We start from the raw sequence: 24,902 nt of genomic DNA on the forward strand, positions 1-24,902 counted from the left end.
TTTTAGAGGATGGGTAAGGGGGCTTAAGGGAAAACACACAGAGGAGAGAGGAAGAGAGAGAGCGAGAGAGAGAGAGAGAGTAACAAGGAAAGGGGAGAAAGGAGAGGAGAGAGTGAGAGGAGAGACCAAAACCCAGCAAGCCTCCCTGGTGTGAGGTTTCTTGGCTTACTGACGTGTGCGCACGACTCTCGTGGCACGGTGAGTATTTCCCCCTCTCATTGAATACCTGCAGTTATGCGTCTTTTCGTAGTAATTATAATCATGACTCCCCGTTTTGTTTCGTCTATTTAACCCGACTTAAAATGTACGTGCCTGTGTGACAGCTGTGAAAAAGAGCTGAAATTCATAAGTCGTGTTAGCGTAAAGATAGCCGCTCGTGCTCCAGTGAGAGCGCACGCGAGGTGGTGGGGGGGCAAAAGATGTTCTTACCTGACAGCTAAGTCGTTGAGCAGCTCTATTTATTTTACCTATTCCGGTTATTCAATGTGAGACGCTCACATCTTCCCTGCTCTGTGTTTATCATCTCAAAACTCCGCGTGTGAGTGCGTGTGACAGCTGCGGGGGGCTAAACAAACCCACATAGATGCTCGTGTGACTGCTTCACTCTGTACTAGGGTGTTCTTTTGCGGGTACGTGAGAGTATAGTGGCAGTGTTTATCTATCTGCTTTGCACCGTGAAAAAAAGAGAAAGAAATGATGCGAGTGGATTGTCAGAGTGTGTCTGCGCAGAAACCACGAGCAAAACCTTCCACTGAGTCATGGTATCCACGTTTAGTTCCCGTGAAGACTTTTATTTCCTAATGAGTGGTTTCATTGATTTCTCCAGGGCTGACAACCAGTGCACACCTTTTAATTCGGGGTACGCGCATTCCCGTCGTGCGCGTCCATGTCGAGTACTCCTTCCATTTTTTGGGCCAAGGTCTTTTCTCGTGTTAACCTATATCTTCTCGATACGCTCCTTCTGTGCCTGTGTTTAAAAGATCTCTCCACACATAGTTCGTCCCCATCTTCTCTTCTTTCTGCTGCTTTTGCTTTCGTTTTTTTTTTTAAGCTGGGTTGTTTCTTTCACATCCTCTCCTCTTTTCCATCACTGCCGCTTTCTTTCTTGGTGTCTCTTTCCTGAGAGGCTTAGAGGTGATGCCAGTCTGCAGATTGTGACAGATTGGAGTGAATTAAACCTTTTGTCCCCCTTGTGGCTCCTATCTAACCAATTCAATTGGCTCATTACTTTCAGGATGAAGGAGCTGAGGGGCTGTGTCAGAGCACTAAAATGGGATTGTTATCACAAATCTAACAGGAAACTGATTTTTTTCTCCTTTGCTCTTTTTTTTAAACTCAAACCCAATCTTAAGTCTAAGTGCTTATTTCTTCAAAAGCCACAGCAGCCCTTTAGAAGATTTCTGGCACAATAAATCAGTGCTTTTAATTTTTAATCCAAATCTCTTACGAGCCAGCAGGTCGTATTTTTGTTGTTGTTCTTGGATTTCAGTGCATTTGTATGACTTTGTGCTCAAAAACAGGGTGCTGTCCGTGGTGCTGAACAAGTCTGAAAACAGGGTGCTGTCCGCGGTGCTGAACAAGCCTAAGAGAGCAACTCAGGCAAATCCACTCGTTTGTGCAATTTTGCAACTCCACTTTGATTCACACTCGTTTCTGACCACTCTGGCATGTCCTCCAACATATTGGGAGGTGTGATTATTTCTTCGTGAGCCCACTCCTCTGTGCCCTCTGATCTTATCTTTATACCTCATCGGTCTATCCCTCCAATCATGCTGTGTCATTTCACTGAGTTGTTTTTGAGTTCACGGTGACCCTGCTTTGAACTCTGTAACTTAAACTTTTCAGCACCAGTCGACTGTTACTGTGGCAGCAGGAGCTGAAATTGGCCTGCCGTGTGATTTAGACCCCCCCGGTTAAAGAAGGAAAGTTAAGACCAGGGCAGCAGGAAACTCATGTGCAGCTTAAGCCCATGCAAATCCTCAGTTGTTCCCTTGTGTGGCAGATGACAGTGCCAATTTGCATCCTGCCCTTTATGTATCTTGTAAGTTTTCCTTTTAATCTCAGTGGCTTTACATCTTTCATGTGTTTGTCTGACTGGACTTTTTGTGGTTGTGGTTCCTCACTTCTGTCTGCCCCATTAGTAACGCACTCCTTACTTCATCTGCTTCTTTCAGCCTTTCAGATGCCCAAACTTGTCATTTCTTAGACTATTTCTCTAATGTGTACCCTCTACCATCACCCAGTTCTGTTCTTACACATCATTATTGTGCCTAGCGCACAAAAGAAACTCTATTCATCCCCGCTGCTGCATAGAAACCGAGGGAACTTCTATAGTGGTCACATCTCCCACAATGGGTGTCCAGATAAGACGAGACCAGGCTTAATCTTTAAGAGTTTATTCCCCAGTAGACTGCTTTTTTTTTGTAACCAGACTTTTCAAAGACTCAAAGGTTTGTCATACAATGAGAGAGCAGAATAATAAAGTGGTTCTCATGTTTTAGTCATTATTTGACATTAAAGTTTCTGTTGTCACAGCCGTCGGAGGTGCACGATAAATGGCCCACGCTGTTAAATTAATTTGCGACCCTGAGCGTTACTTTTTTAAGTCATTATTTTATGCAAATGTATTGTCGTATGTTTAATAGGTGTGAATAATTGATTTGCAGTTTCTGTGCAACAAAAAGGGGGTCAGGATTTACAGGGGGTGATGCAAGACACTGTGGAGATTTTTATTAATGACCGTGAAACAGTGTAGTGTGAGTTCAAATAAGAGCTCAGAGCAGCAGTGATATGCTGAGGAAAGGCTCAAGCGCACATTTTTCAAACCTTCAAGCAACGTGTTACATCAGCTGAAGAACATAGATGATTCCACTCCCGTCCTCTATTGAAAGAACGAGAGGTTGAAGCTTGAGTTGTTGTTTAAATAAGTTCTTTTGCTTTCTTTCCAAGCTCCTTAGATTACCATGACCTGGATGACTGAGAACCTCCACAGATGAGTTGCTACATGTTTACCAAAATTAGATGGTGTAAGGGTGAAATACCATCCCTGGTGTGGTGAAAATAAACTCTGGTCTCAAGTTAAGGGTTATATTTTAAAGTGGCTACTTAATTCTAGAGCGCAATGGTTAGCACTGTTGCCTCCCAGCTGGGTTAAAATCCACCATCTGGGCCAGGGCCTTTCTGTGTGGAGTTTGCATGTTCTCCGGCTTCCTTCCACAATTCAAAAGCATGCAGTTAGTGGGGTTGGGTTAATTAGTGATTATAAATAGGTGGAAATGGTTTTCTGTGACCTGTCCAGGGTGTACCCTGCCTCTCCCCCAATGGCATCCCCACGACGCTGAATTGGACAAGCAGAAGAGGACAGATGGATGGATGGATTACTTAATTCTACCTCTAGCCCACAGTTTTGATGAACACAGCCCTGAAAAATGATGTTTCATTAGTAAGCACCAGGACACTAGAGCAGTTTTTAGTGGCTTATGTCAGATTGCAATCCCCATTTAATGCTTCTATTACACTGTCAGGTTTTATTTATTTCACCTTAATTGCTGCACACACTGCAAGAATGTGAAAGCCACAAACTAAAACAGTGTGCAGCTGCTGATGAATGCAAGTCATTACAGACACATCTCCAGCATCTAAGTGATTTCAAATGTTGACAGTTGGACCTAATTAAATTGTCTAAAGCTAGAGAAACACATTTTTCTAAGGAAACCAGTTAAGAATGTTTAAAGATTATATGATCATACATAGGGAAATGTGTAAAGAAATGCAAACACCATGATTAATTAGTGGGAGTGTCAGCAGGTGAGTCACCACACACTATGCAGCTCAAAAAACCTGTGTTAATAAGGTAAGGGAAAAACCAGGGTGAAGACAGTCTGGCAGACACTCACGTCTGCTCATTAGGCTCATTAAGCTCGTTAGGCATGTTGTGCATCGTAGTAACTGAAAGCTGTTCTCTCTTCTCTTCCTTCATCTGGATTTAAAGAGATTTTTAGCAGGAAAAGCAAAGGGGGGCAAGTATAAGATTTTGAAAAGTGAAAGGAGCATCAGCTTCATGTCCTCCACTTTTGCAAACACTGCAGTGAAAACAAATCAAAGGAAAATATTCAAACTCTCAGGCTGACAAGTCATCTTCATTATTGTAATAAACCTCACAATATAGCTAATAATGTATAACAAATTACAATAAGCATCAGCCTTCTCTGTGTTTCGCATGCCTCCATTACTTATTAAGCCGATGACACTGAACAAGGTTCCAAATTAAGCAGAGGCTACACAGACACAGAAACTCTTAAATCTATACAGACAGCATGTTCACTGGGTTTTCAGAGAAGTCTTTCCCAGTCAACCAGAATTAAGTCACAGAAAGACCATGTGTGAGTCACGTAAGACCTCAACTCTCCTTCCTAATCTGTATATCTGTTGCTCTGGGTTTTTTTTTAGTCCTTCCATAATTTTATTTGTGAAGTCATCATTCGTTTTGTTGGCTCCTCTCTAACCTTAAACAGGATTGGTTGCCAGTGAATGTGTCACTAACTCATCTTTAGCAATAACAAGGCAGGACAGGAGGATAGCCTGTAGCTCTTTTTCCCCATGTGAGCGTGTCACATGTCTGTCTCAGAGTTTCCCCGTCTCTAATGACCTCCCCTTAGTGAGCCCTTCCATATCTACCTATATTTCTGTCTGCAGTTTTGATTTGCCTCTCTCATCCTACCTTCCAGATGAGTACGTGTAGCAGCCGTGCGTTGACCATCCTGTCCACAGTGTTCGGCGCCTGCGGACTGTTGCTGGTCGGGGTGGCCGTGTCCACGGACTATTGGCTCATAATGGTGGAGGGAATCATCCTACAGCAGAACCAGAGCCAGGAGGTGAAGATGGCGCTCCATTCAGGCCTCTGGAGAGTTTGCTTTGTGGCTGGTAGGAAGATACAGCACATGTATATACATATATGCAAAGAATGACTGAATTCATATTTGATCATCACGCAGTGACAAACACACAGAAAGAGCAGCAGAGTGAGAGAGCAGAAATCTGAGAAAAGACAGATAGCAACCTTCCAGCCTTTGGAATCATAGCTGTCACAAAACATGATCGTTACCTGTGAGCAGGACTGCAGAGACCCACATGCTCTTTTGATTTTAGTGTATTTCTTCATGCACCACTGACTTTGATCCTTGACCAACCCCAACATTTTCCACCTTCTGTGGTTGCTCACAGGATCAGAAAATGGGAGATGTGTTGCGTCAGAGTATTTCACCGAGCCCGATATAGAGATCACCACTGAAAACACTGCGAACATCCTGAGTGAGTAAAACACAGCAATGGCATTACACTTCATCTACTGTGTGAGATCCTGTGGCGGTGTCCCCCTGCTGACCGTTTGAGGGTACTGATGTTTGAGTGCAGCAGTTCATCAGTGTTAAAATTCATCAGCGGGTTCTGTAAGTTGACAAGTTTGAGAAAAAGAAATCCAAAGATGTTGAGTTTAGAAAAATTATTCATCCAGTGATTCAAAGGTTTTATTTTTTCGTGTTAAAGAGTTTCTATGAGGTATAATATATTTTGTGTTAAACCCTTCAGATTGCAGTAGATTACTAATGAATTAGTAAATTCATTGATTTAACTCCATAATCTTATAGCTATCTCACTATATTATTTTATTATATCCTATATTATTATCTTTTCCATCTCACAATGACAATGAAAATTTTATCTATATAGCTCCTATTAAGTGTAGGCCTGTGTTAATAAAAGGGTTTCGAGTCTGTTTTTGAATGTATGCACAGATAATGTATCCACACTAACTGAAAGCACCCTTTGTGGACTGAGATCTGACTCTGGGAACATGTAAAAGATTTGAACCTGATGACCCGAGTGGCCTGTCTGGGTTGTAGAGAGTGAGTGATTATATTTTTGTATATCTGCACCATGTAAGGCCATTTACTTAAGTCTTGTTGGAAAGAAGTCAGAAAGAAGAAGACTACAAGGAATTAGAGGGGGAAATGACAAATTCCTGTTCTCTCCAAGAGGAAAAGTTCATGCTTTACGAGTCTTATAGGAGTTTCCTCGTGGACGTGACCCCATTTTTACATTTTTCTAGTAAAATAACGTTTATTTGATTCATACTTAATTCTTCTAGAATGAGACATAAGTCTTATGAGACATCCAAGACATATAAAAAATAAATATATAAACCAGTTTTTCTTTATTTTACTCTAATTTAGCTATTTTAAGGTCGACATTATCATCGCCTCTCTTCCCAGTTTAAGGTTACATCCTAAAACCTGCATTTAACACTGTGACCTCTCCTTCCTCCAGAGATGGTGCGTACGGCCACGCCCTTCCCGATGGTGTCGCTGCTCTTTGTCTTCACTGCCTTCGTCATCAGTAACATCGGACACATCCGACCTCAGCGCACCATCCTGGCCTTTGTGTCCGGCATCTTCTTCATCCTCTCAGGTGGGGCCCATTACTCATGTCCTGCTGTTACTGCTCCCTCACTCTGTGATTGATTACAGCGTCCTGGTGTGTCCTGTGTCACACATGCAGACACTCCATCACAGCTCTATTTCTGGTCTGTGATGCAGGTGTGCGGACTGTCAATAGAAAAGGTCAATGGATTTGCTTTGAATGTTCCCGCTGAGTTTTTCATTTGCCTTTGTCTCGTATAAACTTTATTAACTTGATAATTAGGAGTAGCTCTTCCTCCATATTTTAGTGGCATATTTTTAAAAGAGTGTTAAAAGAAATTGCAAAAACCTTTGAATATTTCTTAAGCAGCTTAAGCAGGTTTTTCAGCAGCATTTTCTTCATTATGGCAGCCAGTCTTGTTGAACACCAGATGGCGGTAATGTTCCCGTTTCTGGTGCTCAGCCTGATCGTCAGTGGCCACATTGGAGCTTGTGTTCTCTGGCGGTTCTTTCTCCTAACACGCACTTTTGAGGAGGAAGCGTGACCGCAGAGCTCAGAGGAGCATCACGCAGAGTCTGATATGATGACTTCGACATGCCATTTCAGAGTATACGAGGTAATAAATGTTATGTAATGAAGGTTACATAATGTTTATAGCCTCTGCTGGAGTGTCACAGTGTTTTACTTTATGCCTTATTTTGATAATAGGGTGATAATAAGGGGCAAGTGTATCAAATTGCTTACATACTCTGCTGCACTAAGCCTCTCTGTGCCTTCCTCCTGCCTTCCCTACTACACACCCCTCTCAACCCTCCCTCCCCAGCCCCTCCCCTTCCTCCTATTCCTTTCCTCACCCCTTCATTCAAAGGATATTATTTCTGAGTCATTGTTGCTGCAGTGGTGTGTGCGGAAGGATGTTCCACTGGCATCCCTGACGCAGTAGTCTGGTAAATATTGTAGTTTGTATTGGCAGGCTGGGTGCAATGACACCTTGTTCTGGTTAATATAACAGAATTCAGCGCAGGAAATAAAAAAACAGCACGGGGCCACAGATGTTTAATCTTGGTTAGAGGCTCTCCCGCTCTCTCTGTTACTCGCTTTCCCTCCCTCTCTTTTTCTGTTTATCTCTTCCCCCAACAAACACACCACAGATGAGCTGCATATGCACGCCTCCTTGCACCATTTACCTTCATGTTTGCTTCCCCTTTGTCTCACACTCAACACTTCTTCTTTTGCTGCCTCTGACTGTGCACGTGCCTGTGTGTTCCTCTGGATTTTCAGGCATTAACTCAGATAAAGATGTACTTCTGCTGCAGGATTGACAGCAGCACGGTTTCTACATTTCCCACGCGTTTCAAATTTAAGTCAACAACGAAACCAGGCCATTCACGTAGAGGGCATAAGCACTTGACAGCCCTGTGGTGCACTTGAATGTTGCGGTGAAATATTCATATTCGCTGCTTACAGCATGATGCTGTCTTTGAATATTGATTCTGTGATGTTGGCCATATGTTGCGTCTCATAATTTTAACATAGCCAAAGTAAGGTGGAGGGCAGGTAAGTGTTCCTGGAAAAGAGAGGTTTAAATGTTGTATGGGATGCTTCTGGCTGATTCCAGATCATCCGTTCACTTTTGAAAGGCACGTCTGTTTCCAGTACAGTGAATATACTGAATTTTTCACTATAACATATTCAAGTTTTCACAGCGTGCTACATCAGTTCTGACTGCATGACTTTAATTAGCATGCCATGTTAGAGTAGCAGAATTATTCTCTTTCTTTTGTTACATTTTAAGTGGTTTTTTTCGGGATTTCTCCTTCTTCTGCCTAAAGATAAATAGCAAGTAACTGTTTAATTTAGAGAAATATCCTTACATACACCTAATCAGAAACAGCAGTCATTATAAGAGAACGTTATAATACTTAAATTATAATTTTCCTCCTAGTAATTCATTTTCCTAGCTTTCATACCCTGACATGCTGCCAGTCTGTCTTAGTGAAATAAGTTATTAATTAAGTTGTGTTAACATAATAAGACATTTTTATAATGAAGATTTATTATTATGTATTTATTTATTTGCCTGATGAGGATGTGAATGACATACAGTATGCCAGCATGTTCATTAAGAACATCCACTCATATATTAAAAAGAATGTGGCTTTCCTTGTATTGTGTTGCAATCATCACATCATAGCAACTAAAGGATCTGAAACTTTTTTATGGGATTATGTTTGAGGTTGTTAAAGGTATGTTAAGCACTTGGTTATAGAAACACTGGTGTTATGGTTAACCCTGGAAAAACTCAAAGGTGGTGTGACAGGTTACGTTGACATATGCTGATATATCCTTTTTAAATCAAATTCCCACAAAAGTGCTTTGAATCCTGAACCTAATTACATGTTAACTGCATGCTAAAATCATTTGCCACTGAAAGTAATCCACAGTGACAGTATGCTCTATTTTATTTATTTTTATTTTGGTTTTTGCAAATAGAATCTTATTTTTAAAAAGACTGTTTTCATTCTAAAAGGAAAAATGTTCAAAGGTCTTTGTGAATAACTGATATGAAATTTCTCGTCTGTCTCTCTGGTGTCTTTTCCATTTCTTTATCAGTGTAAGTATTTTGAAAGCTAATTAGTTGGCGTGGTCCCTCCCCATCTTTCTCGTTCACTATGCACACATTGGTGTGGCTGTCTGGATCACTTCTGTATGTGACTTTCTTTCTTACACTCAGTGTCATTGTTAATGTGCTGTGTGCAGGCCTCAGTCTGGTGGTGGGGCTGGTGCTCTACATCTCCAGTATTAATGACGAGGTGATGAACCGTCCCAGAGAGCCTGAGCAGTTCTTCAATTACCACTACGGCTGGTCCTTTGCCTTCGCTGCCTCTTCCTTCTTACTCAAAGAGGTCAGTCGAGGCTCTGTGTGTGCTAGTTAGAAAATATGGGAAAGAGAGTGAGAGGCCCTTTTCAGACATGAAAACGTGAGGCTGCTTCATCTTTTTGTTAAAGCGCAGCATTTTGTCATTCAGAAATGGTTCGCTTATACAATATTTTCCTCACTGCTTCATTAAAATATTCCCACTGCATCAGGGGCATCTCCAGATTCCCATTCCTGTGTTAGGCGTCTGCCTCAGAGTATCAGAGTGTGCAAATACACTATATTGCCAAAAGTATTCACTCACCCATCCAAATCAATGAATTCAGGTATTCCTTCCTTTGTACATCTGTGGCCACTTCCATGCCACCTTTACAAGTGCGAGCGTGAAATTTCCTTGTGGCTAACGGTCAGCTGTTAGTGGTTTTATAACAAAGTGTAAGTGAGTGGGATTGACAGCACTTTAACTATGAAGTGAAAAGCCATGTAAAATCACAAAGCAGGGTCAGCAGATGCTGATGCTTTTAGATTAGCTCAAGAACAGCTTCATGGAATGGGTTTCTATGGACATCCAGCTGCATCCAAGCTTTACATCACCAACCACAAAGCAAAGCATCAGATGCAGTGGTGTAAAGCACGCTGTCACTGGACTCTAGAGCAGTGGAGATGTGTTCTCTGGAGTGACGAATCGCTCTTCTCCATCTGGCAATCTGATGGATGAGTCTGGGTTTGGCAGTTGCCAGGAGACCGGTAGTTTTTGAGTATAGGGGATTATGGGGGATTCTAGTGTGGGGTTGTTCTTCAGGTCTGGGCTCAGCCCCTTACTTCCAGTGATAGGAAGTCTTAATGCTTCAGCATACAAAGACATTTTAGACAATTTCATGCTCCCAACTTTGTGGGAACACTTTCGGAACGGCCCATTCCTGTTCCAACAGGACTGAGCACCAGTGCATAAAGCAAGGTCCATAAAGACGTGGATTAGCCCTGACCTCAACCCGACAGAACATCTTTGGGATGAATTAGAAGGGAAACTGTGAGCGAGGCCTTCTCATCCAATGTTAGTGTCTGATGTCACAAATGCCCTTCTGAAAGAATTGTCAAAAATTTCTGTAAACACACTCCTGAACCTTGTGGAAAGCATTCCCAGAAGAAGCTTCCCAGAGGAGAAGAAGCTGTTATAGCTTCAGAGTGTGGGCCAACATCATATTAAACCGTATGGATTAAGAATGGGATGTCACTCATGTTCATATGTGTGTGAAGGTAGACGAGCAAATAATGTGCTGAAAGCAAGCAAAATGTAGTTTTTATAGTTTACCCTTTAAGCCGCACAGTGATTATTTCCAAACCTCGACCATTATCAGTTCTGTTGTTAGTAATACATTGTGTCTATATTACATATTGTGCTGGTGGTGCAGGGGTTAGGTCTGTCAGCCTCACAGCAAGAAAGATGTTGGTTTGAATCTTGTGGTGGGCGGGGGACTCCCTGTGTGGAGTTTGCATGTCCTCCCTGTCTCTTCATTGGTTTCCTCATGGTACTACAGTTCTAAGATTCTGGATAAAGCAGATAAAGGTGCTTAAGTTGCATTGATTAAAGCATTTTATGAACATGTGTTTAAAAGTGATTTGTACTCTAAAGCACTGTAGAAATTTGGGTGGCTGTAGCTCAGGTGGTGAAGCAGGTTACCTAGTAATTGGAAGGTGGTGGTTCGATTCCAGTCTGCATGCCAAATATCCTTGGGCCAAATGCATCCATCAGAGTGTGAATGTTAGATAGAAAAATATTAAGAGCATTAAAAATAGTGTATCAGGACACAACAGACTCGAAGATCACTTCTAACCAAATTTTCAACACAATCCTTATTTTTGAAAGACATTTATGTTTTCCCATAGTCCCTATGACTCCTTCTTGGATCTTATTGTGCCATTCCTCTTAAATATATATATATCCTAGAAACACACCTACACTAATCAATAACTTTTGCTTCACATCTGTCGAAAAACATTGCCAGTATTGACTGTTGTGAAGTATAACAACACTTTTGAACACTACAATTTAAAGTGTCCTATCAACACTTTGGTTGTTTCCACTAGTGTCACTAAGAGCAGGATCTCTGCAGCTGAGAGAAAGCTGCGATACACCGCTGGCACACAGGCTTCAAGAGAAAGACTTTTCTTGTCTCCTGTGGATTTGGAATAGCAAAAATCCATCATGCCAAATGTCCCCATGTTAGGGTGAGAGTTTAACAGCTCACAAAGTAACAGAAGGGACACGTGAAGTTGTAATATTGTGCCTGCTTTCCTGTAATGTGACTGGAGGTAGTTCAAACTTGTGCTGCTTAAAAATTGACAAGCCAGCATTAAGAAAAAGTGACCATGTGGTCACAGAGAAATGAAGCTGACGCTGTAATATATGAGAGATGTCTGACAGGGGCTATAGTGTGTGCTTGAGTGTCTGATTGCACACGTGCAACACAGTTGGCATGGTGCAGGTACTGCCTGCTGAGTGTGATGATCTGTATTCTGAAGGTAATGTGAGGTATCAGTGGTTATGATGCAGAACAGCAGGGTTTCCGTGCAGCTGTGCTCATGTGTGAATTCATGCATGGTGCAGTTTCACGTGAGTCCTCATCTTCACACATCCCTTCCTTCTCTCCTTCTTCCTCCCCCTCCTGCAGCTGCCTCTCTCCTGTCATCAGTGGCCCTGCTCTTAATGTGGTGCAGTGGCTCATTCAGTGTAAACTAACTGTCTCCTCCGATTTTTCCCTCGTCTTTTCTTTTCTCCGGACTCCTTGTTGGCTATTGTTTTACCTTTAAATTTATTTTATACATTCTTCTTCATGTCTCCTTTTATTAGTCATTTATAATCACATCCCACACACCTACTCGTTACTGTTTCTTTGAAATGTTGTCTCTGAACAAAATACGCACTGTCACATATAATGTAATCTCGCTCATCTCTTTAGGGGGCCGGTGTGATGTCAGTCTATCTGTTCATGAAACGTTATGCAGAAGAAGAGATGTACCGCCCCCACCCTGCGCTCTACCGCCCCCGCTTGTCCGAGAGCAGCGACTATAGCGGCCAGTTCCTCCAACCAGACTCCTCCTGGCCTCCACCAAAACGTGGACGCAGCACCTCTGAGGCCTCCAGCGACATCTCCATCCAGCTTAACCAGACTCCGCCAGCCCCATCAAAAAGCAACCTCCAAGCGGGGGGACCAGGCAGCCCACCCTCCGGCTCTTCTTCTGCAGGAAGCTACCAGATGCCCCCACAGCCTACCGGTTATCCCTCCACACACACCCTGCCCAGGTCTCACTCCTCACATCCCCAGGGCCAGGCTCTTCCAATGGCCATGCCTCCATCACCCGTACCTCCCCCTCATTATCACACACACGTGCACATGAGCGCTTCCCCCTGTTAGGAATAAGGTGCTTCAGGAAGGAAAGTAGACTCTTCATAATCATGTACATTTATTTGTAATGACAGTAAATGTTGAGCTTGAATTGCAGATCATGTCAGAGGAAGTGGAAGGAGACCAAATATGTTTTCAAATGTTAGTTTTGGAGCAAATATGAACAAAGGCAGTTTTGGAGATCGAAAGTTAAGCTTTAACAAAAACTGTGGACTGAGAGAAACAAATAGGACAAAACATGGAAGAAGGGCGAAATAAATGGGAGGAAAAAGTGATTCCTAGAAAGACATAGAAGGTTAAGCTGAGTTACAGAGGAGATACCAGCAAGGGGGAGTGAGGCAGGCAGAGCGTGGGGCTGCGGTATAATACAGAGATACTGCAGTGCTGCAGGAAATTTGTATGCACTTGGAAATGTACAATGCAAAACACTCTTCACAAAGACTGAGAATGCACATAGCTTTTTTTTTTTTAACATACATATACTATGCCAATACATGAACTATGTACATTTTTACAAAATGGCAAATGCAGTTAAATATTCTCTTGTCTTCTCTGAATTTAGTAAATCATCAATTCAGTTTCACAACTCACACTGTCAAGTTAGAGTGATCAATATCATGAATTAAAAATAGTTTTAAAAAGAAGTTAAGTAATGCTGAATTGAGAAAACTGTGTATGAATATCGTGTGAAAAGAAAAAACACACAGAAATGGATGATACAATGAAACATCGTCAGGAGAAATCAACTTACTGTTTTACATCTTTGTATAAGATACAAATTTCTAACTTGCTGTATATAATTGCTCACGAGGGTGTCTGTAGTAAACTGTAAATGAAGCTTTGGCACAAATTACATCAACGAAAGGTCTGACTCATTCTGCTTTGGAGGAAGACTCTGCAACAGGCGCACCACAATCAACAACACGCCCTCAGGATGCAGGCATGCTGGTTTGAAGGAGGAACCACCCAACAATGATACAGGGGGCTGATGCCCTCTACTGGCCACTGTCCTGCACTGACCTCGGTAGCAGCCATGGGTCTGGTTCACTACTTTAATGCACTCTTCCTGCTTCCCTGACCTCCACTGTGTGTCTATGGCTGGTGCAGCACAGATGACAAAGTTACACTCATGTAAGGAATGTATGACGATGATGAGACGAGTGAACGATACAAATCAGGAGTGGCACATAACTTTAAAGACTGATTAGAAAGATTTTTAAAGCTTTGTAGCTGTAAATATCAATCTGGAAAAAGTCACAACTAAGTATTAATTGCATTTTTACTTGCTGCTTAACGAACAGCGGCAGTCACCATTAAAGGCAACATTTAATTTAACATTTAATTATCGCAGCATTGTTTGGCAGGCATTTGTGACAGCATTAGTACAATGTTTTTAGAATATCTGAAATAATGTGAAAAACTAAAAAATATAATATTGATCTCTTTCTGTGTGTTGATGAGTCTCTGAGTGATCCCTGTGTCTATGAAATGCCGACAAATGACGATTAAAAATTTGTTATAATTTTTCATTGCAGTTCCAGAGTTTTCAAGATATTCAGCTTGCTCTCAGGCAGGGAACAAAATCCTCACATAATGATGCAGATTTGTTTCAGTGATAATTAACATGATTTATAGATTTTAATAGTTGCAGATTCATTTTCTGTTAATAAACTATGGATAAACAGACTTCAGTATTTCTCTCTGGGATGGATTCACTGTACCAGCAGACATAAGAGGCTCTTCTTCTGTAGGATGTTTGCAGCCACACGATTGTTTTGTGGTGGTTTTGAAATGTAGTGAGGTGCTTTCTCAAACGGTCTAGAACAGGGGTGTCCAAAATAAGGCCCGGGGGCCAGAATCTTCCCAGCAAAGAGTCCAGTTGTGAAGAAGAATACACATTTTGGATTTTTAGCTGTGTTTTCATAAGTTTTACAACTTTTCCTTCCCCTTGGCCATTAATAAAACACTAATAGATAAACATTTAAGTGACAGAACAGTTTACACTTTTCCACTTACTAAAGAAATGTCTGTTTTGTTTTTTACATTGGGTCCACAGTAAAAAAAAAAAAAAAAAAAAACACACACACATCAACAAAAACAAATAAGGATATTTGACTTTCTGTTTTATAATTACAGGACAGTCTGGGAAATGAGCTACTAGAACTTTTTCAGTAATTTTACACATTTATTTCTGACAATTTCAGCCCAAAGAGTCGCGCTGACCGATTTCTTTCATTTACTGCAGCAGCATTTCTTTATCATGTAGAAGAATTGAGACACACTGTTGAAAGTGCACTTCTTTTTTATATCAAGATAGCGATTAAAGGCATAGTTAAACTTCTTCACACTGACAGAAAGGGGAGTTTCACTGGTCCCACCCATGATGTACAATGAGTTTGACATCCCTGCTCTAGAAGTTGAACGCTTAAATGATGCAGAATATCACAAAAAGGCAAAAAGAACCTGCACATCAGAAACATCATTTTTTCCTCTATAATAGACATATTTGCTGTTTGTTTTAAGGTGCATCTCTCACAGTGAGACATCCCTGTATTGATAGTGTGTATAGGCTCATTATAAAGATCACTGTGATGCTGCAGAGAGAAACACACTGATGTCATTCACTGCATGAGTGGGATGAAAATTATAGCTCACAGGGGCAAGGATAAAGTGAGATCATTGTGATGTCATATTTCACCTATATGCATGGTTATACACTCCCCTGTTTTTTCTTTAAGCACTTGCACGCATTGGAATTGAGATGACACCCAGTGTAACTGCAGCTGTCTTTGTTGATTGTGCTGTTGCAGTTAAGGGGTCAAGTGCCTTGCTCAGGCACACCTCAACAGTAGCTGTTGAAGTTTTTCTCCAGTCAGTTAAAGTCTGCTTCACTAAATGACTTTGGAGCAGCTGAAAATAACTTTCCCTTTTAAGTATTTAATAATACTTTTATAACTCCTAAACACCTTTCATCTCTGCAACTCTTTGTTTTTCCATCTCTATCCCTAGCCTCATGATTTGTTTGCCTCATGATTATATAAAAGAGTGTAGCTGTGCTTGCTTCTCCGGAACAGCCTGATCTTTTTCCACATTACCAGCTTTCTAAAATAAAAAATGGGCAAAAGGATCCTTTTTTTTAGTGTTTCAAAGATACTAATGCTGTCTAATCTGGTGCTATATGAAGCAGCAGAAAGTCACTGCTCTTAAAAAGTTGACCTCTGACACTCACTTTGCTCTGCTGTATATCAATAAAACTTTTAATATGGGTTCATTGTGCTCTGTTTGCACCTCTGTTGTTAGATGTTTGAAATATTGCCATTTCATTTTAATTATTTTATATATTATTGCACTACTACTACTACTACTACAATATTGTAGTAATGTGATTAGACAGTGTCCTGGCTTCTGGCTGCTCTCTGTGATTAAGGGGAACCTGCAAGTGGATGGATGCTCTACTGCAATGAACCACTGGGTGTTAACCAGACTCCCTCTTCAGTCATGGCATGCCAGAACAGCCTGAGGGCAACAATTGATCAGAGTGTTGTATGGGTGCATGTGCCTGTGTGTGTGTGGCTGCATTTGCTGGCATGTGTGTTTGTGTTTATCACAGTGAGACTTGAGAAAATGATAAGAATAAACAGTGAGAGATATAAAAAAAAATGTTACTTATTTCTGTCTCCAAAAGCAGGGATGTCTGTGCTGAACACTGTCTCTTTTAAAAGTTTGACACAGTAAGACAGAAATGCCAGTTTTTGGTGAAGGTCACAAAGGAAGTACAAAAAAGGAGGGCGTCGTGTAGGTGAACTAATAATACTTACAGTGTAACAGCCTCGCTGTGGTTTATGACCAAGCCGTAACTCATATCAATCTTTAGAAAAAAAGTTAACACACATATTTCTGACTGAAATTAACCAGTATTAATTAAAAATGAAGCGCAAGATGCTAAACATGTGCGTAGATGCATATGAGGTGCAGCATGCCTGGTTTTACATCAGAAAGTCAAACACCCACAGTCAATAAAACTAGAACAATGTGTAAACTCTGCTGTGTGATCATCTGGACTGAGGGTTTCCTGTGTGCGAGCGTCTCTCCTGATGAATGAAGCCCGACTGCAGCTGCAAACAAGTGAGATTAAACTGTGGCCTCTGCTTGTTTGGACACTTTTCTGCAATAATGTACTCTACACCGTGAGCGTGTGTTGACTTCTGTTTTCCTTTGCCTTTTGTTTGTGTGTATACACACAGGGTTTCATTGTGTGCGTGTGTGTGTGTGTGTTGAGTGGATCTCTCTTTTCACCATCACCATTACTGCATGAAAGACCTGTCAGTCTGTATTAGGTTCTGCCTCTTCCCCTCTGTGTGTGTGTGTGTGTGTGTGTGTGTGAGAGAGAGAGAGAGAGAGAGAGAGAGAGGGAGGGAAAGGTTGAACTAGACAGTAAAGCCATTTTAAAGCTATTGAAGGTCATTGTTCGCTCACTCTGTTTTATGCACACTAAATGCTGTGTGAGGTCAGCAGCTCTGGCTTCATTTTTATAGATCTGCGCGTGAAATAATCCGATCTATACCATCAGCAGTGAGATCCCACACCAGCTGTGTAATTTCCCCAGATGATTTGATCATTTTACCACAAATATTACAGCGCTACTGCTGAATTTCCGTTTTTGCTGATATTGCTGATACACTGATATTAACCTGTGGATGTTTGATTCCGTCTTATAACCTCTCTCTCTCTCTCTCTCTCACTTACTCCTCCCCCTCCTCCTCTCTCCCTCTCTCTGCAGGGCTGCGCTTGTGCTCCATTTCCCAGAACTACCAGCGCGGCCCTCATCATCAGCATCATCACTACAGAGGAAAAGTGTCCCACTGGCGCTCCATCAAGTCGCTCTCCAGCAAAGGAAAAAAGAAATATCGACATCAATAACACTCGCGCACTTACGAGCTGGTCAAAATAGGCTACTTACGAGCGCGCAGCCATGCACGTGTGGCACACGCTCCAATAAGCACATCCAGACCAATTCCCTCAATATAAGACGGGGGGTGGGTGAGGGGGGTCATGCCTTCGTAGTGATCTCGTAGCACAACATAGGCTACTTTGGGAGATTTCATCTTGTGTCGGTGATCCAACCTCATTCACATTTAGCGTGGAGTTTTAGTGTGATGCGACAAGTTGCTCGCGCCGCGCGCAGTGTGGAAGAAATAGATGGAGGAGCAGACAGGCGGGCGAGCGCTCATCCAACCGGAGGGGAGGGGGAGACGCATTCTCCCCGAGTACACACAAGCAGCGGCCACATCCACTGTAGACAAATCCGTGTTCAGTGACGTGTTTTGTACTAGCCTTTTTTTTTATATACACACACACGCTGAACCATTTTCCATCTCAGACTTAAATTTAACCGGGACCTGAGACTTCACTCTTTTTTTTCCTTTTTGCTCCTAAATTCATGATTTTTATTCACCCCTTTCGATTTAATTATTTATTTTGTTGCCTCGATAGACCCGTTATTTAGCGCCGTCCACCTCCTCTCTCCTGTTCCCTCCATCCCCTTCTCTCTCTGGGAGTGCAACGCGCTGCGAAGCTCTGAAATTTAAAAAAGAGAGAGAGAGAGAGAGAGCGCCTGCAGGTAAGACCGCCGTAAGCTTCTTTAAAATGATTATAATTGCATTGAGACACTGTTGTTTTGACTTTGCAGCTTAATGAATGACAGTTCATCCAGGCTCATTTTCATAGCACATTGATTTGTTTCACGTTGCCTGCAACTTAACGCACTACTGACAGTGTTGATATCGTAATTCCAGAAAAGACTAATAATATTTCTCAGACTTCCACCACCCCTCTCCATCTGCCTCTCCTTCTCTCTGATTAAATGCTGAATGATAATTTTCCCACCTATTTTTGCGCGGGCCTATAATTAGCGACCGCAACGTCTATTATGCAAATGATCATTTTAATAACTCGTTTTTAAGCTCTGCCTGCATTCACACCGCAGCTGTGGAGACTAAAATATCTGCTGCGTTCGCTGACATGATCGGCCGCTTCCCCGAGGATGGAGAGTTATTTCAGCGTGTGCGAATGCGCGTCTCGGTGTGTCATTCGTGTCCCAGTCCGCTGAGTTTTCTCTGTACTGGTCTCTCGATGCTAGGCGTCCATTTTCCACCGTGCAGCCTATGCAGGCAGGGTGATGTGTGTAGCGTACTCTGTTAACAAATGCACCGCAGTCCGCATCACTATAAGTCAGCTCTGCACGCTCTCGGCCCCGTGGCTCTGTGCTCGTATGTGTCTCATCAGTGTGTTATGCACCGCTTTGGAGTGCAGGGCCAGCATCTCATCTTGGCTCCATGTTGAACCTGGGCCACATCATTGCATCAGACGCGTATTTTTTTTCCATTATTTTCCACAGTCTGCTCTCATTGAACAACCTGTGCAGCTTCGACAGATCCAGAGGTAAAGGGCACCGAACACCTGGCACGCGATCAGCCATTCAGTATTCATCACAGCTCATATCATGTCATTGCTAAAGGAGGACTGAAACGTCTTGAATTGGAGATTATGTAGGAGTGTGCACTGCAGTATTCAGGAGTTTCTGTGCACTGTCAGCAAACAGCACAGTGACTTATACCTGTCTTCATTGTGCCTGCAGCCCATGGCAGCTTACAGCTCTGAGTGTTTTCTCAGAAATTTTCATTATTCAATGAGAAATACGCTGTTGTGCTCGACTACAGTGTTGATGACTGTAGCACAAGTTTATACCCACTAAGCTCAGCTTCTCACTGAGTGCTGCATCTATTCCGTTTGAGGACCAGCCTTTGGTTTTAAAAAGCCAGCATAAATGACCGTCAGCGCTCTGCTTTTACACTGTTCATTTATACCCTTGTTTTGTTTTGTTTTCTGTCACTTGATGTTGCAAGTTTACTGTTGAACTTTTCCTGTGTGATTGTGCCAAACGTGGGCACTGGGTGGCAGCTAAACTGAAATATTTGTGCATTTCTTAAATATCATCAGCAATGAGATAATGGATGAGAGCCTAAAATTGTTCATTTCTTAACTACACCTCAAATCCTTAATTAACTGCATGTAATTCTGTGCAAATGCATGCAGTTACTGTTTACGTTATAACTTCAGTTGTGTGACTTAATGACAGCATAAAGTGCAAGTTTCACATTACACACTGCACACCGAAAGGGCCTAAAAGGTTCGGTTTTGTCTGATGAGAAATCAAAGGTGTCGTTTTTGTATCATGGTGCTGCCATTGGCCACCCACCTCTTCATCAGCTATCAGTGATTCTTTCATTAAGTGCTCTTGGCCCTGTCACACCCCCTCAGTTCCTCCGCCTCCCACGTGCTAAACACCGTCTGTGCCGTGTGTGTGTGATGTACATGTGGCCTTGATGAAAGTCTCTGTGGATTTTGGATCACTTTCAAAAATCCTGAGTTGGCTCTAAGATCTGCTTTTTACTCTCTAAGGTGACTCACTGCAGTCAATACTGATGCGTAGCCCAAACAGGCTGTAGGTGTTATTTAACGCTGGCCAAATCATAATCATCTAATGCTCAAGCGGTCCACAACAATCGGAAAGGATCTCTAACTTTTGACTGTTTCCACTCGTTTACCTGTCTCGCTTAAATTTCACTCCTGGTTGGTCTCTTTCTTTCTCTATCTTGCTTTCTCCCTTTGAGGAGAAGCAATTCTGCAATGATCATCACATCTGTCATGTAGCTGTTGTTCAGAGGATCAATGCCTTTGCTGCAATTTTCTTGATGGTCTGAGATTTCACACTGTTCATTCCTCTCTTTAGTGTTCGACTCAGGAGGAAGCCCGGTGCTGTACAAGAGCCACAATTGCCTCAGTTTAAAATACAGCCCCTTAAAAATCTAATGTTCATTCACATTACTGCATAACTTTTCATCTCTACCCTATGAGTAAAAAGAAACTCCTGCATATTTAAAGAAAAAGTCTAAACTTACACTTGTAGCAAGTCTTGCAGTATTGGGAAAGCTTACATTCAATACACAACACTGCTTATAACTCCAGTGAGCAGAGGCTTTTATCCAAAGCATTCTAAATGACTCCGTTCTCAGTGGCTATGACCCATGCATCAATTAACCCGGAGCTTTAGTGTTTTTAAGTGCTTTGCTTAAGCTTGTATAGCCTAAGAGCAGGGTTGTAAGAGCCTGTGATCGAACCGTGTTGTGTCAGTGATATGCTGTTAGCTGACCTGTCCGTGTGTGCAGGAGCATGCAGCATAAACACACGACAGAAACCGTGTTAGCATGTCTGATAGACCAGCACGAGGCTGGAGATACAGGTTGCAGCACCTGTAACTAAATCCCACACACAGATTACAAAACGGTGTAGGTGTGAGTGAGAGTCTTAGTTGTTTATATTAGAATATTGAAGCTGCTCACACATGAAATAGATTATGTGACTCAGAGTAGGTGCAGACATATCACTCTACTATTAAGCCTATGAGTAAATAAATGAATGACTATCTGCTAAACATCTGTTCGAGATTAGCTGAGTGATTAACAGAGCAGACTCCAGGTCCACAAGAGTTTGCTCATTTACATTTGTCATCAACTCTTTTCCCTATTTATTTATGAAACGATCCAGAAATTATCTAGTATGCAGATCTCGAGAAAACTTTGCTCAACAGTTTCTTAAATAGGCTTATGTGTATTCTCACAAACCTAGGGATGTCACAGGAAACCAAGCGTCCTAGTGTATCGTTACACACTGAAGAAAAATGACACCCACAAGTGCAGGAAAAACCACACTTGGAAAAGCAAAAACTTCATGATGGTGACTTGTGTAGCTGCCACGAGGCAGTAAGAGTCGGGTTTGAATGTACTTTGTGTTGTTACCCTGAATTCCTAGTTTTTTGATACATCTGGCATTACCATTGCAAAATCAACTGAAAGGTTTGCAATGGGTAATGTTAAATGTACAGAGGAGGTCAGGATAAAGGTACAACAGTGAGTGTCTACAGCCATGTGTAAAACATGCTCGTTTTGTGCAAACTGTTTTTGGCTTACATGCTTTATTTCCATTTATGTTTGCAAGTGTTTTATTAAATCCCTGCACCTCTTCCCATTTTAATTGCAAAATGTAAAGATACAATCGGTGGCTTTTTCTGGCAACACATGTGTTTGGAATCCCAACACAGCTGATCCAAGCAGAGGTGGACAGAGCGTAGACGAGTAAATAAATCACTAAACATAACAAATGTTCAGGAAATCAGTTTATGTTTCACATGTCTGAAAGAAAATCAGAATATCATATTTTTAAACAACTGGCTGAGATCTATCAAAGAAAAGCTTATTAATTACAACATTTATCATTTTTTAAATCTTTCTTTGTTATTCAGTTTATACAAAAATAAAAAACATCCATAACATCACTGCATCAACCTAAGAAATAATGAAGATGATGCGGCAAGTGTTTAACTTAGCATCTTTAGCTACATATTTAGCTATGCTACATATGTTGAAATATTCTGTTTAGTGGGTTCAAGGACTCATTTTTACCTTCTCATTAATGAAGATTTCATGCATTTCTCTTACACGATGCACTGGATACCCTGCTTGTCAGACAGTTAAAACATCTTTAAATCACATGCTTGGGCTTTAGGTAAGTTGGATATTTTGTTAACAGGAACCAAATCATAAAGAAAACAGGCACCACATTAGAACTACTCATTTATGGTGAAACCTATCAGTTAATTTTACTTTATTTGTATTTAGGTGCATTTCTTTGAACATAAATTATAAACCAACTGAAAAAAAAATGAAATAAATAATAAATAAATGTGAACTGAACTAAATATGCCACAGCATGACATTGTGTATTTAGACTTTAAGGGAGGTGCAAAAGTGAAGCGGGAGAGGGATTCAAAAACAGAATGAAGTACAATAATCATTTCATCTCAATTCTCTCATTTTATTAATCATTTGAAGCCAAATGGTAATTAAAATTAAATTAACGAGAGAGTCATATAACGTATGAATCAGTAATGAAAATCTGTTGCAGGCCTAATTTAACTGCTGATCACACATTACTGGAAGATATCTCCCTGGTTAAACTGGATAGGCACTTGTTTGAGTTTCCTTGTTGACTAAACTCTGTATTAGAGCAGTAATAAAATAATTATAATCCCCAGTTTTTCTATCTTTACAAAGGGCAGCTTTCTTCTTGAGTTATTTGCAAGCTTGTTTCCTGGTTAATTTGTTTCTCCCCTGCCGCACTTACATAACAGGATAACTCACTTTTTTCTGTATAATAACTATAAATTTAAAGGGCAATTTCTGTGTTAGATTTGCTGTCAGAAAGCACTTTAATCTGTGAAGACTGGAATATTTAAAGTTCATGGTTGCAAGTGTCCATGTGTTTAAGCATGGATTCACGGGTTCATGAGCATCCAGTCATTCAGAGACACTTTATTTTGAGAGCCTCTTAAACCAAGGTGTTACTGCCACTGCCTCCTCAGGCACTTCTGCTCAGACAGGCAAAGCCTTGGTCACATGGAGTCAGAGGATCTTAGCAGACTCTTCACGAGGGCTTAATGGCAGTTCAGCTACACTTTAAAGCACCTTTTAAAGATGACCTATTTTATGCATTTGTTGTCATCATTTTGACAGTTGTGGGTGTTAAAGGCCGCATATGTGCTTGGTTCGTTTGCGTGTGGATTTCTTTCTATTTTTCTTTTTCTTTTTTTCTGTGCATTCGCGTGTGTGTTTCTGCATGCAAGCGTGCAAAGATGTAAATGTGCACTTGCCAGATGTGGGAGCTCAGCAATAAGCTCAGGTGTGTAGCTCTTTCTCATGATTAAGGGGAAAAATCACTGCGGCTACCAAGAGTCACTGCTCTGAATATTTATGCATGTTTTCCTAATGTTCACTGCCGCCATCAAGAACTCAGAATAGAATACTCGGCTTGTATTTTTAGATCTGCCATCATAAGTAGGCCTAATGCATGTTTTTTTTTTCTTTTGGTCAAGCACTCACTGCTAGCTTATGTCATTTTCAATAACTACAGTCCTGATTCTGGTCCTTTGGAGACCAGACATAATTCTTCCTTCCATGTGATACCATTTTGTGTGTGTGTGTGTAGATGCTGCACTGAAAACTTCCACACTTGCCCATGCAGGACCATTGCCTTTCACATGTGTGGAAAAACTTATTACGGCTGTCATCATTTATTCAACAAGCAGTTTGGTAGCTGATTTATGCAATGAATAGCTAATGGAGCAGCTGCTACAAAATTCAAATCTCCTGTGTGATTTATGGCTGCATTATTAGCGCCACAACTCATTGGGCATGCTTGTATTTCATACAAGCAAGGTGGCCTGCCTTGCTGGGAATGAGTCACACAGGTAGATCTGATTATATCTGAAGTTTTTTTGGGCAAGTGAGAGCCTGGTTCTGTAATGGTCCCTGCAGCCGCTCGCTTCCAAAGCCTTTGTTTCTGCAGTAAGTCCAGCTACAGCTAATTGCCTCTAGCTGGCAACATACAATGAAGGCATCACTGTGAGGGTGTTAGGTCTGGGATGCTCAGATTTATGGCAAAGGGGAATGTGTATATTACATCCACACAAACTGCAGTACTATCCAGAATTTATCACCACTCCTGCAATCATTTGCTATTATGACCAGTATGAAAATTATTGTTGAGAAGAGTGGCTCTGAACCCACTATTTCATAATGTAAAAAAGGTGATGCTGCAGTGCACTCTTATGACATCGTCAGGCTCGCAACAGTTTAAAAAAGGATCAGAATTGAGCTACAGGTACTATCTTATTTATTTCTCACATTCTTCATCCTTCAACCTGGCACCTGCATTAAGCACGGTACACAATGACCGCTGACAGTGTGGATTTGAGATTCAGGTCTGCTATGTTAGTAGTGGTTAATGTTGCTTTGATCTGCTAGCCTCAAGCAGGGGTGAGGAGAGAGTTAGAGGTCTGGCTAAGCTCACCTCTTTCATATTCAAACTCCCCCCTCCTCCTTTTTTTGTATTCCTCAGCTCAGATCAGCACTGAGTCAAGTGAAATCGCTTGTCAGATCTTGCGCAGCCCCCTTGGGAGCCACAGAGGGCATTTGTACAGATTTCTGCACATATGCAGTAGTACCCCACTGGACCTGCAAACAGACCTAAATGTGTAAAATCTTTTGTCCACATTAACGTTTGAACTAATCACTGTGACGTAA

At 41.5% G+C, this 24,902-nt stretch overlaps 2 protein-coding genes across 3 annotated transcripts in view; both read left to right on the top strand.

Moving 5' to 3' along the window:
• The first annotated feature begins 4,727 nt into the window (after nucleotides 1-4,727).
• On the top strand, nucleotides 4,728-13,027 carry cacng7b (calcium channel, voltage-dependent, gamma subunit 7b). Of its 2 annotated transcripts, XM_031744148.2 has the most exons (6): nucleotides 4,728-4,923; nucleotides 5,224-5,310; nucleotides 6,325-6,465; nucleotides 9,178-9,323; nucleotides 12,256-12,484; nucleotides 12,653-13,027. In XM_031744148.2, exons 1-6 carry the CDS (start codon nucleotides 4,728-4,730, stop codon nucleotides 12,709-12,711), a joined length of 858 nt encoding a protein of 285 aa, XP_031600008.1. In that variant the 3' UTR covers nucleotides 12,712-13,027. The 2 variants fall into 2 exon arrangements, with proteins under 2 accessions (XP_031600008.1, XP_031600007.1); XM_031744147.2 differs by having other exon boundaries at nucleotides 12,256-13,027.
• A 5,036-nt stretch (nucleotides 13,028-18,063) lies between these two features.
• The window catches only part of cacng8b (calcium channel, voltage-dependent, gamma subunit 8b), a 28,605-nt gene continuing 21,766 nt past the window's right edge, over nucleotides 18,064-24,902 (top strand). Inside the window, exon 1 of the mRNA XM_031744333.2 lies at nucleotides 18,064-18,322. The gene's annotated coding sequence lies outside the window, so the exon portion shown is untranslated. The remainder of the gene's footprint in view (nucleotides 18,323-24,902) is intronic.

Source organism: Oreochromis aureus, linkage group 11 (genome assembly GCF_013358895.1).
Source record: "Oreochromis aureus strain Israel breed Guangdong linkage group 11, ZZ_aureus, whole genome shotgun sequence".
In the NCBI taxonomy this organism is placed as follows: domain Eukaryota; kingdom Metazoa; phylum Chordata; class Actinopteri; order Cichliformes; family Cichlidae; genus Oreochromis; species Oreochromis aureus.

Coding starts and splice junctions, on each gene's coding strand:
- cacng7b (XM_031744147.2), top strand. CDS start 4,728: ATGAGTACGTGTAGCAGCCGTGCGTTGACCATCCTGTCCACAGTGTTC. Junction 4,924..5,223: donor GAGAGTTTGCTTTGTGGCTG/GTAGGAAGATAC, acceptor GGTTGCTCACAG/GATCAGAAAATGGGAGATGT. Junction 6,466..9,177: donor CATCTTCTTCATCCTCTCAG/GTGGGGCCCATT, acceptor TGCTGTGTGCAG/GCCTCAGTCTGGTGGTGGGG.